The following is an 18,246-nucleotide window of genomic DNA, read 5'->3' as shown; positions in this document are numbered from 1 at the left end:
ACTTAATCACATTGTCTGTACTTAGTAGTGTGATGATAGGGAAAATTAAGGATGTCAATATTGTACTTTGCGAGGACCAGTTTGAAGATTATGAGAGCCACAACCACATGATATTTGAAAGGTGAGACTTGATATGGAGCAGACTATGGCTGATCCCTCCTTCAATTCATAGACAGAGAGGTAGGCTCCTCTAGTTCCACAGATTATGAGCTCAAAAAGTATTCTTATGGGATATTAGATTTCCATTTTTTACCTTTTCTTTTCCCCTATCCATCATCTGGGCTTTAAAGGATGTCGTAACTGAGACCTCAAACCTGTGTCTGTGGCGTGTGTGAACGCATTACCCGAGAGCTCGATTCCACTTTCGGGCCCGTAGGAGAAACTTGGAGAGCAAGGAAACTTTGGGCCCATCTTCCGACAATCCAGACCCGCGTCTGACTTCCTTCCTCTCTCCTCTCTTTTTAGTTCCTCCCCTTCTCTCCTTCCATTTTCCCCTCTTGCTCCCCAAAAGCTTCTTCAAGAAGAGAGATCTCCCCTCCTATGGCTTCTTCGTCCACCGCTTCCTCCCCTCTCTAAAGAAAGACCTCTTTCGTGCCGTTTCCATCCTCATTAGAGCTATTATTATGCCTGAATATCTCCTGTACCTTCTCCTTGTCTTCCTCCTCCTCACTTCTCCATCCCCCTCCTTTGTTCCAGACGACCGAAATCACTCGCAGAAGCCCCTGATCTTGGGAGAATTCCTTCTTGATCTGCTCCTCCTGGAGCTGCGCGTCCGCGCCCGGCGCCTCCTTCCCACCCTCCACTGCTCCCTCCACTGCTTCGTCGACCAGCGCCTCCGCCGCATCCGTGTCCTCTCCGTCCGTTTAAAACCCCTCCTCGCATGATCTCCCGCCCACTCCATTCCTCCATTTCTCCTTGCCGTCACCGTCCTCTCCTTTTCCTCTTCAATTTCTCCTCTTGTGTTATGCGGTTCCTGAAGTCGTGGTGGCTGTCCCAGTTTCTCTCTTGCCCTTCCCTCCGATGGATGCCGTGCCATGAATCCTTGATGTCTCTGAGTCCTCCCCGTTCTCACTCTCTCTTGGAGAGTGAGGCCGTGGCGATTGGAAATGAGGCTAATGGGAAGGGGAGCTGGATGTCTCTTCGAAGGCGGTGGTGGCCGGGGGTTGATGGGCTTGAACTTTTTCTTGTGCTGCTCTTGATATCGACCATGTTTGCTGAAGTCCGTTACATTGCCTCTTCCTCCATGTTCCCTACTTTCCGTGCTGGTGATCGGATCATCGCTGAAAAGGTAAGGAAGCTAAGCATTGTTGGAGTTCTGTGTCCATTTGAATTTTTGTGGCTTCTGGATATCATAACTTTGTTTTTTTTTTTTTTAAGTTTCTTAATTAATGTTTGCTTTCTTTTTTCCAGGTTTCATACTATTTCAGGAGCCCTTCCGTGGATGATATTGTCCTTTTCAGGGCCCCTACTTGTTTACAGGTTTTGGTTTTGCCATGAGAAATATTTTCGTTTTAACTTTCTGCTCCTATTCTTGGTTTGGGTCTCTCATATTGGTTCTGTTTGCAGGATTTTGGATTCAAGAAGGATGATGTTTTAATAAAAAGGATTGTTGCAAAGGCCGGAGACTGTGTCGAGGTATGTACCCTGTGCACTATTTTTTTCCTTACCGAAAATAAGATTTTATCAACTTTAATTTTGAAATTTCTTTTTCAGCAGAAGCAACTGTTACAGATCTAGTTAACAATATTTTGGAAGCAATGCATGCATTTGAAAAAGAATCTGTTTTTTTTATAAAACGTAAAGTATCAATAGGGGTACTAGTTTTTGTTTATAAAACTTCTTTTAAAATTTTTAACTCTGAAAACAGATCAAGATCATCAATATCAGAATATTGACCATGCTTTTAAAAGTTTTCAAGATTATGACAATACTTTTTCAGATCCTCTTCATTCAAAGATTTTAACTTTCTAAAATTAAACAAAAAACCAAAAACATTTTCATGTATGGTGAATTGTTCAAACCTATTTTGAATTGAAGAAATAGCTTGATCTACTATATATAAAAAGTAATCAATTCTAAAAGATTCTTCGGTTGATTTTTCTATCTCATCATTACTATTTCCATCAAATTATTTTTTTCTACGGATTACACGTTTATTACGAAATGTAGGTTTTATTTTCATTTCAATTGCAGTTTCTTTAGATGAAACCAAAGCAGTCATGAATCGGTTTTTTCTATAACTTTTCAAATAAGAAAGAAGATCTTTTAATTGATTTATAACAATATCAATATACATGTCTTTCTTACTAACTGAGTTAACAACAAACAATATATTATATCAAATATTCATGCTCAATAAGAATTTAAAATTTTCAATCTCATATGTAGCTAAGCATGTGGCTTCACTCTTTGTTTTAGGATCTTCACTAGTTTTCACTAATTGAACTAAGACATCTCTTATTTTAGGAGCTTGGTTTTTAATTGCTTTGACACTTTCAATACGACTTTTCCAACGTGTCTGTGACAAAGGTTTAAGAGTCAATGTGGATATATTATCTTGTAAAATTTTTCATCATTTTGTATAAGAAGAAAATAAGGTATAAATTCGTTGTATCACTCCAAAAAAAGATATAGCTTTAAGACATGAGTTAGCAGTATCACATAATACTAAATTTAAGTTATGATATTCACATGGTATGTAAAACGCTTTAGAATTTACATCCAATAATCTTCTTTGTACACCTTAATGTTTTTCTTTCATATTAGACTTGTTGTTATACCCTTATCCTCTAATATCATTAATTTTAAGTTTATGTTTTTCTAGTATATTTATAAGTTCACAAAAAAGACTTTTTCTAGAGGTATCATCTATTTCTAAAAATTCTAAAAAATATTCTTCTACTTTTACGGGACTTGTTGAAGCATCTACACATCTTAAAACTAGGATCATTTGTTCTTGATAGCTTGCATCAGGAGTGCAATCAAGTATTACAGAAAAGTATTTTACTTTAATCTTTTTAATTATTATAGTTTTAATTTCAGATGCTAATATTTGAATCAATTCATTTTGAATCTTATGATTTAAATAATGATTATGAATTTCACCATATTAAATGCGCCGAACATGTTCTTGCATTACTGGATCAAATTTTGCAATCATTTTAATAATACTTAGAAAATTTTCGTTATTGCTTTGGTAGATCTTTTCATTCTTTCTCGAAAATGCTAAATTATTTTTTGCAAGATTTTTCACAACAACAATAATTCTCAAATAGTACTTTTTTCAATGATCCTTCTCTTGGTTTATTTGTTCTTGTAGAATTTTGTCAATTGTTATGTTTTTCAACAATCTCACTTCTAAATCAATCCACTTATCCATGCTAGTAATATGTGCATTAGTTATTTCATGATTTTTGAGCTTGATACCTAAATTTTTTCAGTCCCTAGTTTCTTTATTGACTAAGTGACTCATGCTATGCGTTGAATCAAATAATTTACAACAAAAATAATATACTTTATCCAAATTCTTCGAATATACTAATCATTTTCTATCATATTTTTCACCATTAGGTAACTTATGAATGTAATGTATCGTAGAGAAGTGTCTATTATTTTCATCTCTAGAAAAATGAAGATCATAATCTCTAATTGGACCTCTTTTCACTAATAGATCTCTCAACTTTGTATCAATATTTTTTTATTGACCATGATCATATATATTTGTAGAAATAGAACTAGTTTCATTAAATTCTACACTATCATTGTTTATCCTATCTTCATCTAATTTCTCATTATGTTCTTCAGTAGAGAACTAGTTCTAGTAGATGTTTGTTTCGTTCTTTTTATGTCATCTTCAAACTCTATTTCGTTTTGAATTAAACTTGATGTAGTGTTTTGTTTGTTTATGACAACAAATCTATCTAGAGCTCTTTTTTGAGATTGAATGAATTTTTCGATTTTTTTTTTAATTTTTTCACATCCACATTCAAATTTTCTATTAGACATTTGAATCTAAAAATACTATTATCAAACAAAACAATTAAGACAATCACTGCAAACAAATCAAAATATAAGAGAGTTGAAAATGATAAAATCCGAAATATCAACAGAAGCGGTGTCGGACTCGACGACGAACTCAAGTCCCGACAAGCGGTGTCGAACTTGACGGCGAGAAGTGGTGTCGGAGCTACTGTCAATTTTAATGGGGACCCTAGACATGAAAATCTACTGTCAATTTTTAAGAATAAGCATAAAGTTATACCCAAAGCAATAAACAATAAAATATGCGGAAAATCATGCGTATATTAAATTCAAAAAAAAATGTCACGCTCTCTCTCTCTTGAATGGAAGGCCTGAGAGGCCCAAAGAAATAAAAACAGCTATTTAATTGTTAATTGTCAATCCCTCTGTGGACTCCGTGATGATGGAAAGCCTCCGTTGATTGGATTTTTGATTGCTGGTCCACAAGACTTAGATTTTCCTAATTGATCAATCTAAAATCCAAAGTATACCCTTCTTTCTTTTTCTCTTTTAATTTACCTATCCTCTCGAGTGGATCGGGAGGAGGAAGGGTAGGGAAAAATGGAAAACAAGGTGGTTGGGAGGCTTACCTAGCTCCGGGGATGAACTACGACGACCCTCTCCACGGCATCGACGTCGGTTCAAAAAATCCTATTTTTGAGGGAGGATGTTTGGAGCTTTTATAGCCCCTGGAGAGCTAGAGACCGCAACGGCCAATGGGCCTGGCCCACTGGCCCAACTGTGTGCGGGCCGGTCAATGAACCGGGCCCTCGCGAGGATACTCAAGAAGATTGTTGGAGTTATTTAAGGTCGCACTTCAAAAAGAAGCTGATCTAGTTTATAGAGAGCCCAAATGCCTACAGCTGGCTCAATACCAGTTTCACTCACCCATGACCAGTGTTACTTGGACGTGTAAAGAACTGGTTTTTCTGCCATATCAAGACACTGACACTTTATGATGCTCCTTGACACTTCAAATCAGCCCACCATGATATTGTCATGGTTGCGTGCTAAATTTTTATTCCTAGAAGTTTTCAAGTCTAATACAACATTTAGCAAAGGTTTATGAATGCTATCTAATTAGAAAGCAAGAGGTGCAGCAAATTCTTCATACACATATACATATGAAGAACTGGTTTCCACCGTATCTAGACATCTAGAGACTTTGGACACTTTGTGACACTCCGACACTTCAAATCAGCCTACCATGATATTGTCATGCTTACATGCTAAATTTTGGTACTTAGAAGTTATCAAGTCTATATAACATCTAGCAAAGGATTATGTATTCTATCTAATCAGAAAGCAATTGCTGCAACAAATTCTTCACAAACATATGCATATACCTAGTGCATATGCATATACACAGATATGCATAGACATATATGTGCACGTGTTGCATACAAGCACGCTTATATAAATTCCTTCATACCTGCATAAATGAATGAATGAACGAATATAACATGGGCATATGTCTAACTTTTTTTTTTTTTTTTTCCAAAAAATCTCTGCCCGACGCTTCTGGACACTTCAGCACTTGATATTTGTATGAAGTATCTAAGTAACATTGCCCACGATAGTTATCTGCACCAAAGAAGTGCCCAATGTGTAAAGTAGTTATAAATCATAATAAAGTGATCCTTTTTCCTCATTTGTGGTTTTAACAATGCCATATGAGTTTACGTGGAAATAAGTCATGAATTTGGAAATCCAAGTAAGAATGACCAAATTGAGTAATTTAATTGACAAACTAGAATTAACAAATCCCATTGCTTTATTAGAAAGAGTAAGCTTCTACTTTTTTCCGAATGTAAATTTTCCTAGCAAATGTGATATTTATGTGGAAAGTAATTTCCACTGAAAAGTTTGCATAAAATGTAGAATTTGCTATAAAAAAATATAAATCTTTTACTCAAGGTCTTAAATCTCGTGGGATAGGATTGTCCTGGTTTTTTTATGGAATAGGGAATAGGACGCACAGCCGTTCTGCTCTGTCCCGACCCTTGGGATAGGGGATGCCCCAAGACGTGCCTTGGGATGTTGGGACAGTGGCGGGATGGTCTTGTCTCAACGCTCGGGAGGTATCTTGTCTCGGTGTTCCGTGGGATGTCCTCCTAGGACTTGAGTCCTTGCGTCTACTAACATGTTAGTTAAAGCACCTAAGGTCCTACCTAGATAGTAATTTTCATATGATGCTTGAAAGAACACTGGGTCGAGATAGAGGGCTGGCTGCTTGATTTGGTATCCCCAAGGTAACTCCATATTGATAGAGTGCTGTGATCTCGTGATTAGATGTTATAAGATCTAGGATTCATGATCTGTAATAAGAAATCATCTGTCTTCTAATTGTTGATCCTGATGAAGAGGTTTTGTTTGGGCCAAGGCTGTTATATCCCCACATCAGATATTATTATGTATACTCCGCTAGGGCTGTTACAAGCTGTGTTTTCCAGATCCTTCAATTTAGCCTAGGGTACCCATACCGACTATTTGAACCTGGACACTGGTAATGACACTTGGACATAGCTTTGTAAGAAGAAATTTTTAGATATTCAAAGGTTGGATTCTCAGACACACCCATACCCGGCATAAGCATCCAAGTCCATGTAACAAAGGTCACAAGCATCCCATGTTTGGTGAGGAGCTACCTATGTATATGCTGCAAGTGGAGGGGAAAGGCTTTGTTCTGCGTCGTACCCTAACTTCTCTGCCACTCTTTACAATATCACATAATGTGATGGCTTAGCACTGCTTTCCATTTCTATATGTTAGGCCGTACAGGTCAAGTGATCCTTTCTGTCTATGAATTACAACAAATTTGCAATGCTAATTCAAACCTTTTTATTTCATTTTGTTTCAGAAAACAGTAATACATACAACACATACATTCGTGTATATATTTAACATACATAAATCGCATGTTTGAGGTCTTCATATTGTTATTGAATTTACACTTCTGCTTTACTGCAGGTTCACCATGGTCTGCTTTTCATCAACGGAGTTGCCCAGAAGGAAGAATTTGTTGCAGAAAAACCAGTTTACAGAATGAGAGCGACAGTGTGTCCCTATTTCCTAATATAAGCCTCGTTATAATTCTTTTAATCATGATGCACCAGCAGAGCGTGTTCTTGAACAACATTAAGGAGTTGCTACTGCCAGGTCTTATGAGAATGCAAGTTTTTTAACCTGAGTGTCCGGGAAATAGGCACAATGGAAGCAGGAAGATCTCAGAGTTGGCCTGGTCTGCTCCATGTTGTTGACATCTCGAGTGCTTCGTGGTAATGAATCATTTCATTACAAGCCTCAGATGGATCATCGTCTGCTTGGTCTGTATCCCATTAATTTGCTTGCGTCGTACTGTGTAAGTGATGCAACTGTTAAAAGTTCATGCAATCATTTTCTCTCCTGTGGAATTTGCAGCGCGTGCCTGCAGGCCATGTCTATGTGATGGGTGACAACCGGAACAACAGCTATGATTCGCATGTCTGGTGAGTTCTTCATACACATTATATTGTTATTCTGGGGTAAATCATTTATCTAGTTTTTGGGTATATCCACCGTGAGTGAATGCTAGCTAAGACGGTTTCTTCTTTGGAGAGCAGGGGACCTCTTCCTGTTGCCAATATTGTAGGAAGATACGTGATGTGTTGTTCCTAGCCGCAGAGGTCAGTGGATTCAGGTGTCACCAACTGCCTGTTTTTGATGGGATTTTTCATGTTGTTCCAGACATGAAATGCTAGGGACTTCGCTAGTTGCAGGCATGTTTGGTATGACGGTGGTTTAATTTGCTTTGCCTACATATGGGTTTCGAGCTTCAAGGAATAGTTTCGGCTAGCAGTTGCTAGTTTTAATGGACAAACTAGTAATGCTGTTAGTTTATCAGACTTGCTCTTTAAGAATGTCATCCGTGCTTTAAATGTACTGGAACCAATTCATGATGTACTGTTATCTGCTTTTGTTACCTGTTGTTACGGCACTTCTTGAAAAAACAATACAAATTTAGTATTGTCTAGAAAGAATAGCGTGTTTGTTTCCTAAATTTAAGGAAAGCTAGGAGTGATATCTTTTCATTTTTCAAGCATATAGCACATATTTAAACAAGTTTTTGGAATAGATTAATTTGTAATCGAGGTCTCTGGTCTCTCTAAATCAAAGTTGATATTTTACCGGTGGCGTGTCGATTCTTCCCCGTCATGTCAATATAAAAATATCCAAGATAATTTGTACGTGTCTTTATTGATACTGAAATGTGATGTCATTGCTTTCGGAGCCTCGATTCTTCCTTGTCTTGTCAATAGACAAAATCATAATAATGATAATAATTATCATTTAACACCCTCAATTGTGTCTATTGCAAATCATCTCTCAGTCTTGCAAATACACCTCTCATATTTAAAACTTTCGGTTATATGCTACAATCTAAAGCTTGGCAGGATCAATTATGTACTACATTCTTAAGCTTTGGTATCCCACCCTAGAAATGTCCATCATCAATTATGACTTGTTTTTCCAACTGATGCTTATGATTACAATACTTCTAATCCTCTTCTTAGGCATTTAATTGCATAAATTTTGTGATTTTGTTTCTGTGAAGATGGAATTTCATATTTTATATCCAGGCTTTTGTCAAAACATGAAAGAGCAAGATGTTAATGCTGACATTGATAACAATTGCAGATTTTATTTCTCGCATGGATGACATTGCCTAGGTAACATCCTCTCTGCCACCCTCACCCCATGCAGCTCGGCCGGGTTTACTGCTGTTCTTCCTCGTGATCACCCTCATCTTCATCACAGATATCCTCTTGCCGGGTTAAGCATCTTCCACATTCTCTTCTGCCCACCATCTCCTCCCTTTACCTCTTCCTCTTCGTCTTTAACATCACCATCTCCGACCAGCTTTCCTCCCGCATCAACCTCTCCATGGCTGTTTCCTTAAATGGCTTTCCTCCTGGCTCGACAACAGGTCCTTCCCGGCCTTTGTCCACGATACTGAGAACGCTACCATTCATCCATGCCTTCGCCCTCACTATTACCAACCTCCTCGTACCTTTTCCTCGCCACTGCCATGCCCTCCTTTGCCTTCAACGTTCACGTATTCAGCCACCATTAAAACCAAAAAACTCTTACCTCTTCTGATAAATGAAGCGAAGGATATGTTTTGGCCTTAAAAGTAATCTGTTAAGATCTAATTAACGGGGATAGATAGCAGGACTACATTGCTGTTAGTTAAGAATTTGAAGAGCTTAATTGAAACTTTTAAAAATACTGGAATGTATATGCAATATGAAAGATGTTGAGGGATCAGAAGATAATTTTTTTGAAAAAAATCTGCATCCCCCTTCTGATGCTAACTACAGCCTAAAAGGATAACTAATGACAGCCATAAAGACACAAATATGTATCTTTCTTACAAACAATATATAGAGCTAGAAACAAATCAGATATAGTTTGAATACTGGTATATTCATATTTATATTTATTTTATTTAATAAATATAAAAACTAGCACAAATATTACTCAAATACAAAAATTTATATTTATATTTATTTTAAATAAATATAAATACAAATTCAATATTAAAACTATTGATATAAATATAAATATAAGTGAGATAAATAAATTTTACTATCATAAAATTAAAATATTATTAATTAGATGGTAAATCAAATTAATGATATATTAATATGATTATATATTTTGTTTAAAAGTTTTTAAGTGCTATATAAAATTAAATAAAATTATAAATAGAATTAAATATTACAAATCAAAAAAAAATTATTTAAATAAATATAAATATAGATAAAAATATTAGTTGGATGTTTAAAAATTTATTGATACCTACATGGATTTAGATATCAAAACGGATCCGATTTACTCTCACCCCTCACCCCATATACGATTTGCTCCATTATCCTGTCTTGACTTCAAATATCTCACAAGTGGACAAAATCCTTCTTATCCTCAGGAAAAATATACGATGCTTGATTATCCTCCACAAATGTAGACCCTCCCACTGTATTAAATTCTTAATTCCTGCCAGGACAAAGTTCATAACAAGCATCAACCAACTCAGAGTCAGAGAGAGTGTCAGAGAGCAGAGAATCAAAGAGATGAACCCACAACTTCTTCTAGCCTTCTTCTTCTTCTTAATATTCTTCCCCCTTTCCACTAGCAGCTACCCCGGCACCATCCTCTTCACCACCCTCGGCCGCAGCCGCTATGGCTTCGATATCTTCTCCGTCCCCTTCGCCACCTCCTCCTCCTCCTCCTCCTGCCGTTCAATCTCAATAGAACACCAGAGCGAGCTCCAGCTCACCGACGGCGTCTCCGTCAACTACAACGGCTTCTTCGCCTCCAACTCCTCTTCACTCCTCTACATCAGCGAGCGCAACGGCTACTCCAACGTCTACCTCGACCACCTCTTCCTCCCCGGATCCTCTCCTCTGCGACGCGAGGCCCTCCAACTCCCAACTCGCCTCCAATCCCCCTTGCTCCCCCCGCCCTCCTCCTCCTCCTCATCCTCCCGCTCTCCTCCTCCTATCCCCCTGAAAGACCGGCCTTCTCTCATCTCCGGCGATCACCTCATCTACGTCTCCACCCACGAGCCCTCCGGCTCCCCGCGCCAGAGCTGGGCCGCCGTCTACTCCACCCACCTCCCCACCGGCCGCACCCGCCGCCTCACCCCCTCCGGTGTCGCCGACTTCAGCCCCGCCGTCTCCCCCTCCGGCCACTGGACCGCCGTCGCCTCCTCCGGCGCCCGGGGCTGGTCGGGTGAGGTCGAGGAGCTCTCCACCGACATCTACGTCTTCCACACCCGGGACGGGTCGGCGAGGACCAAGCTTATCGAGCACGGCGGCTGGCCTTGCTGGGCCGACGATTCCACCCTCTACTTCCACCGCCGGGGCTCTGACGGCTGGTATAGTGTCTACCGGGCCGCTATTACTATTGGAAGCACCCTATCGGTGGCCTCGGTGGATCGAATCACCCCTCCCGGCTTCCATGCTTTCACTCCGGCTGCGTCGGTTGGTGCGCCGGGGATTGTAGCGGTGGCGACGAGGAGACCGACGTCCAAATTCCGACATATTGAGCTTATTGATCTCAGTGGTGGAAGCAGTGTTTACGTGGAGCTGACTCGGCCTATTGCTCCCTATTCTCACCATTTCAATCCGTTTATCTCTCCCGACGCCTCCCGGATCGGCTACCACCGGTGCAGGGGAGGCGGCAATGGCAACCCTGCGTTGCTGCTGGAGAATATCAAGAGCCCATCGCCGGAAGTATTCTCTCTCTTTAGAATCGATGGCTCGTTCCCTTCCTTCTCCCCTGACGGTGGTCGGATTGCTTATATTTCGTTTCCTGGGGTTTATGTTGTGAATTCTGATGGCTCCGGTGGGCCAAGGGAGATTTTCTCCGGGAATGCCTTCCCAACGGCTTGGGATTGGAAGAGGAGAGGGGTCATCTACACCAGCCATGGTCCTGAGTTTGCTTCAGAGAGCACACGAGTCGATATCATTTCCATTACTCTACCTGAAGATGATGACGAGAATTCTCAGCCTGTAGTCAAGAAGCTGACGACGGGAGGGGAGAACAATGCATTCCCTTCCCCATCGCCGGATGGCAAATGGGTGGTATTCCGGTCGGGGCGGTCGGGGCACAAGAACCTCTACATTATGGATGCAGTGGAAGGGGAGAGTGCAGGGCTCCGCCGGCTGACCGAGGGGCCATGGAGTGACACCATGTGCAATTGGTCGCCGGACGGTGAATGGATCGCCTTTGCTTCGGATAGGGATAACCCGGGCAGTGGGAGCTTTGCCATCTACATGATTCACCCGAATGGGACTGGGTTGAGGAAGACCGTGCACAGTGGGGATGGAGGGAGGACCAACCACCCCTGGTTCAGTCCTGACTCAAAGAGCTTAGTGTTCACATCGGACTATGCAGGGGTGTCGGCAGAGCCAATCTCCAACCCCCACCATTACCAGCCATATGGGGATATTTTCACTGCAAAGATTGATGGTTCTGATATCCGACGGCTTACACACAATTCGTTTGAGGATGGGACCCCGACATGGACCCCCTTCTTCTTGCAGCCATCTGATGTTCCTGAGTCTCTGCAAGGGATGGAACGGTGCTCGTTTGATGACTGTCACTGGCTCACCATACAGGCCCAGCTCATGCAAGTTACGCCCGGTAAAGGTTGTTAATTCTGACTTCTGCTTGCAAGAGAATTTGGAATGACAATAGTAAATATGTAGTCTATATATCTGCAGTTTGTAATCTATATGTCAGCAGTTTGTAGTCTATATATCTGCAGTTTGTAATCTATATGTCTGCAGTTTGTAGTCTATATATCTGCAGTTTGTAATCTATATGTCTGCAGTTTGTAGTCTATATATCTGCAGTGTTAGCCACATGTATTTTATATAAGTGGAACTCTGGTGCCACTGATGTGCTATCTATCCGAGCTTAACAGATTGATCAGTAAATAAGATGAGCTACAAGTTTTAAGAAGATGTTTATTATTGTTATAACTTGCATCATTTATGCCTCTGTTCTTCCTTTTCTTTCTTTTTTCCCTCCGGTTTTGTACATCAAAATAAAAACTTGTTTCATTAGGCTGGCAACATGCAACAACAAAAGCTAACCAGCTCTTTGGTACATTTTGTATGCTGGGATGTGATGGGCTTTATATATAGAAAACATTTGAATAATTTCTAATTGTTATTCCTAAATTTTTGCAGTAACATTCATTGTAAGTGCTCTGCAACATAGTTTCAGTCAATGAATATTATCGATTAATTCAAGTTGTCTTATGCGCGTGCAATTGAAGTTCTTAAAATATTGAACTAGCACAACGCTTAACATGTTACACAAAATTCTTGAACAGCTGTTCCCTAAATTTAGATATTAATTGAAATTATTTTCTAAAGATTATTTTTTTCCGAAACAAAAATGATAGGTCTTTATCTGAGTTAAGGGCATTACCGAAGGTCATCCTTGATGGTCTATCTCATGCAATTTATGACTAACTCTTTTGTAATTTAAAGCCTATCTACTTCCAATTTTGACTTAAAGGTGACTATATTCTATCTTTTAATTGGAATTTATGTTATCTCTTCCTATTCCTCCTTGCACAAGAAATGATTTTGACCTTTAACACACTCTGTCGTGAATAGGGATCCTGTTTTAAATGGTATCTTTGAATTTATCATTGGGATTTGAGAGCTTCCTGTACATAAAATTGGTGCACAAATTCATTGGAAATTAAAATTCATTGAAGCAAGTTGGGGTCATTCAGGTTTGAGAACATTGTAAAGAAATGGTTCACTATCTTCAATAAATTTCTGCCTTGCTTCACGGCTCAAATATGGCAAACCACAGAGTCTTGGGATTCTTATGAGTATGGCAGGTTAATGTTAAGGGTCCTTCCATATGGACTCTAAAACCACTCTTACCAGGATGTTGTCGAAAGAGTTTAGCGGGAGGAAAGTCATTGATATAGAATGCTCTTTTATATGTTCGAGCATGAGGTATAGAGAGCACTTGCAAGTTACTGATTCTTTTCTTACATATTTGAATTTATTTCTTGCTCTCTCAATTTATTTAGGTGTTCTTGATTGTTCATATCTTTAATCTTGGTTGTCTGCTTCTATTTTCGGTTTCTGCTTCTCATGTTAGTTTTATTTTAATGTATGTCATGCTTTATTCACATCTAGTATCTATGTTCAGTTTAACCAAGATTTTAAAGATCTTAATTTTGAAGTGCAATGTGAAGTTTGAGAGCTAAAGGAACTTTAGGGAACAATTAAGGCTCTTCTATTTCCAAGGAGGATCAGAACTATTAACGCTTAAGATTGAGAGGATATGATCTAAAGATGGTTCGGATGATCTTGTTGCACTTGGATAATGAGTGGATGCAAAATATTCTCAAAGAATCGATGGAATACCAGATATGCTCATGTTTCTGATGATTTATGTTGTATATAATGAAGAGGCTATTATTAGGTTCATATATGAAGGAAGCTACTGATGCTTTTAGATCTATAAATAGGTCAGGTTTGGGTTAGATCCTCGCTGGATCTAAAATCAATATAACTTACCAAATTAGTAGACTTGGGTTTGGGCTAGGCTTTCCCTTTACATCTTAAATGTTGAGCTTGTCCTGGATCATAATCAGGTTTAAATGGTAATCTATGGGACAAACTAATCAAAGTTGTCAAGTATCTTAAGTGGTTAACATCAAGGATACATTCCTTCATGATGAATTGGACGAGATAGTTTGTATGTGCAAAAACAGTTGAAGGGGTTTTTTCTGCCAACGAAAAAAACAAATTCATTTACCTAGAAGTAATTGCATAACATAATGAAAAATACCAAGGTATAACCAAAACAACCTTGGCTTTAAGTGCAAGGATGCAGCCATTTTAATTTGCATTCTACATAAAGGTTATAAGAGATGCTAAAATAAACTCAGATATTCAGATCTAGAAATTATGCACTAGTGGGAAGATATTATTATATTTGAAGAGATTGCGAAGAAAAGATTCCAAAAGTTTTTACATGCTATAGGCCATTCTTGTGGAACCACTAACGACACAAGTTGTATCAAAGACCAAAGAGGAGAAGCATTGCATCTTAGACTCCTTATACTAGTTTTGTTGGTTGATCAATGCACACTGTAGTTTTCACTATATCAACATCTCCCACATGACAAATGTTAAGTGGTACATGACAGATTAGAGAGGAAAAAAAGAAAAGAAAGAGAGAGAACTTAGGCATTGGTGGGGTTCCAAAAGTAGTTCCATGGAGAAAAGCATGTGAAAAAGTAAATACGTATTATGTAGCTTGCTTGGCTAATCTTCAAAGCTGCCAGTGACTGTAGACCTAAAGGAGATATGAAAGGATAATTGCACATAATTCAATACTAACTGGTGAATATTATTTCAACTGGGCATGATAAGTCCTTAATTTTGTAACAATGAACATCTGGGGACCTTAGTTTGATAGGACTGCCAGACACCACATGGTTAGTAGCAAACTACAGTTTGTTACAGCATGTCTGAACTGCTTAGACATGATAAACTAGAGTATGGGTAGAAGATACCTAGTACAGGGATGATTTGTGTCAACCTATGGTTTTAGAAAAGCTGCAAAATCTTGGTAAAACGATCAGAAGAATTGAACGCTTTTTAGTTCAAGACTTTGGCTAGAGCCAGTCAAAGTTAACTTCAAGGAGTTCTGATCAGGAAATTTCTGAGTGTGTTACAAACAGGATCCAAGGAAAAATTTGAGATCAAGGTGTAAGACAAATCTTTGTGGGAAGGAGAAAATTTGCGATTTTTCATGCTCGTAAGGTTTAAGTACTACAGGGTAAAAGGAAACCTGAAAAGAAATGAGTTTTGTATAATGTTCTTTGGTTGATTTTCACATTCATGAATTAGAAAAGGTGGCAGCTCATAAAGCCTGAAAATTGGGTTCTAAAGCCCAACTTTTTCTGCTGTTTCTGATGAAACCTGAAACCAGACCCTGTCTCTCTCTCTTAAAGGTCACAGGCAAACTAGTAACTGGAGTTTTTACTCTCCCCCATGGAAACTTTATTAATCTTATCAAGGATATAAGCTCCTTTGCTGAAGCACATAAATCACGAGCCCACTATATGGTAATCATCATGGGATTTCAGGTAAACCTTAACAGGTCTATGTCGTATCTTTAGCATCTTTTCCTGTTGTTTTATATCCCCTGTTTCTTCTCCACTAAAAATTGTAGAGAACCTTTCTAGAAAACAGCTTCTTACACTTCTGAATTTTTTATAGTATTCCGAGTATGTCTTTAAACAAGGTCTCACCAATGAGATGAATGAATGAATCTGTTATTAAACAATAAACTGGTTTTCTCATGTTCTGCTTTAATTTTGCACATTATACACAAGGTGTTGGTTCATTAATTTTGCAAAATGCAAAATAGGCTTGAATGTCTAAAGGGCAGTATACTTTCGACTACATAATCATATCATCTCAATCTAAAGGAAAAAATTGTGCTCAAAGCTAGATCAAAGTTAGTCATTTATGTTGGAATGCAAGTATCTTACTCAGTTGACCTCGAGTTAATTTTTTCTTCTTTATATGACCAAAATATGTTGCCAAATTATGATTTCTTTATTTTTGCCTAGGAATACAGCAAGTGCATAACAAAGTATGGAAAGATGAATTGTCTAGCTTTTAGTGCTGTTCTTGGACTTTTAGCACCTCTTGAAGTGCTAAAAACTCCTGGATATTGCTGGTTGTCAAAACTTGATTATTTATTTTGCTGCCCATGGATTTTGGTTATTGGAAGGATGAAAATTCAAAGCTATTAGCTCGTTGATGGATGCCATATTGGTCTATAGGTTTATAAAAATAGGCCCTTTTGATGCATGATTAAGTTGTATGAATCATTTGATTTGATCATATTTTCTGTTGCATAAGATTTAAGGATATCAAAGTGAGTGTATGTGACAGACCAATTGTTTAGAGTTTTTTTTTTTAAATAGTATTATGTAATTAAAGCAATTACTATTGAGAAAGGATTGCTTTGCATGTTTTATTTGTTTATCTTTAAATAGGATTATTTTGTAAAGAAAGTTGTTGAGCTATTAAGGATAAAAAGTGACTGCTGAGTAGAATTGGAGCAATATATACTGTTTTTGTCATCAGATCATCCCCCCATCCAGCCGTGAAGTGCTAATGATAACAAAGTAAATAATAGCAGACCTTTCTCTTCTCTTCTATTAAAATGTTCTTGTGAACACAATACACGGAACTAATCTTCTAGGAATTTCTCTTATTATAAACATATAAGAAATCATTCCCTTGCACATACTTCAAATTTGTGATTAGATTGATGTCGCAACACACAGTGGCATCAATCCTGGAGACTAATATTTTTCGAGTTGCATGCATCTATTGATTTGATATTTGTCAATGCTACTCTTGTTGATCATAGATAGTGTTTAATGTACGTCAGATAAATGTCGAGTAGTGCCAGTGGCTAGTGTGTTTTTTTTTTGAAAAAAAAAATATTGACAGAGTTGGTTTAAATATGTACACCATAGGGAAGCTACAAAGTCTGGAAAACTAGTTCAGAGAATGGGGACTGAAGATCTGGATGTAACAAAGTGCAATTGTTTTTTAGGAGTTGCTTAGATCAAACAGGAAATTCTTACACTAGGGAAGTTATATATCACCCATCAGATGCAGCAATTCAGATGGTAACTCTTGAGCTATATAATTCGATTGGACATGAACAGGTCATCAGATTACAGTCTTCTTTTGCCTCCATTGTTCATCTCTAACTTAAATTGATGGTCTAATACTGGTAATAACATCAATATCCTGACCTCCAATATGCAGCATAATTACAGGTTTCTTACTTGCTAGGAGCTCTTGAGAATCTCATTGCTAAGATCTTAACAAAGCTAATGGCATTTCGCTCTCATGAGATGCAAGCGGCGAACCTTGCTTGTCAAAATTCGCTGGTCTGCTCGTGGCGTGGAATTCGCCGTCTGCATTGCCGTCCACCATCGCTCCACTTGTTCTTGCTCCAGTTGAAACATTATTTCCAGCACTGATGTTGCTGGTCCTACTGCTTGGTGCCGGTGCGACTGTTGCAACTCCATGGGCAGAAGGTTGCCGATCTCTGGTCCTCTCCGTCAGATACCTGCAGAAGCAAGTCATGGTCCAGAATGCCCAAGGGATCCCGGCCAATATCATCGCGGTCGATGGGAACCAAACAGTCACCTCCGACTCCTGGAGGACAAGGTAGAGACTAGAGAACTGGTAAAACTCCTGCTGTGATGAGGAAGATGAGAAAGAAGCTGGAGACAACCTAGATGCAGATGCCGCTCGTCCTTCCATTGGTAGGGGGCGTCTGCGGCATGACAAGATCTTCGGGGCCAATGAATTGGCAAGCTTGTTCCCAAACTTTTCTTCCAGGGTGATTGTTTGGGATTCAGATCAAGGTTTCCTCTCAAACAAAAAAAAAAATTGTTTCAGGAACAAGGTGGTAGAAGGGGCTGTTGGGTTGCTCTTGTGAGGTGAGCCAGAGTTTGGAGTGGCTTCAGATGATGGAATGATGCAAGTGGGTCTTTACGTAAAACTAGGGCCGTTAACGAGCCGAGTTGAGCCCGAGCCTCCACGAGCTCGGCTCGGCTCATTCCATAAAATTTTCGGCTCGGGCTTGGGCTCGCTT

The 18,246-nt window shown here is 38.9% G+C and overlaps 2 protein-coding genes across 2 annotated transcripts; both read left to right on the top strand.

Moving 5' to 3' along the window:
* Positions 1-453: 453 nt before the first annotated feature.
* On the top strand, positions 454-8,150 carry LOC103722213 (uncharacterized). Its single transcript, XM_008812687.6, has 6 exons — positions 454-1,288; positions 1,411-1,479; positions 1,567-1,635; positions 6,991-7,077; positions 7,441-7,508; positions 7,623-8,150. Exons 1-6 carry the CDS (start codon positions 881-883, stop codon positions 7,675-7,677), a joined length of 756 nt encoding a protein of 251 aa, XP_008810909.3. The 5' UTR covers positions 454-880; the 3' UTR covers positions 7,678-8,150.
* Positions 8,151-9,862: 1,712 nt separating this feature from the next.
* LOC103722214 (DPP6 N-terminal domain-like protein) lies at positions 9,863-12,531 on the top strand. Its single transcript, XM_088715009.2, has one exon. The coding sequence runs from the start codon at positions 10,134-10,136 to the stop codon at positions 12,222-12,224; it is 2,091 nt and encodes a 696-aa protein (XP_088571135.2). The 5' UTR covers positions 9,863-10,133; the 3' UTR covers positions 12,225-12,531.
* Positions 12,532-18,246: the final 5,715 nt, after the last annotated feature.

The sequence above is a fragment of the Phoenix dactylifera genome, chromosome 2 (assembly GCF_051530095.1).
Source record: "Phoenix dactylifera cultivar Ajwa chromosome 2, Ajwa_hap1_PhDact_Kaust_v1.1, whole genome shotgun sequence".
NCBI lineage: Eukaryota > Viridiplantae > Streptophyta > Magnoliopsida > Arecales > Arecaceae > Phoenix > Phoenix dactylifera.
The sequence above is the reverse complement of the archived record's forward strand: the minus strand, read 5'-3'. Positions and strand labels throughout refer to the sequence as shown.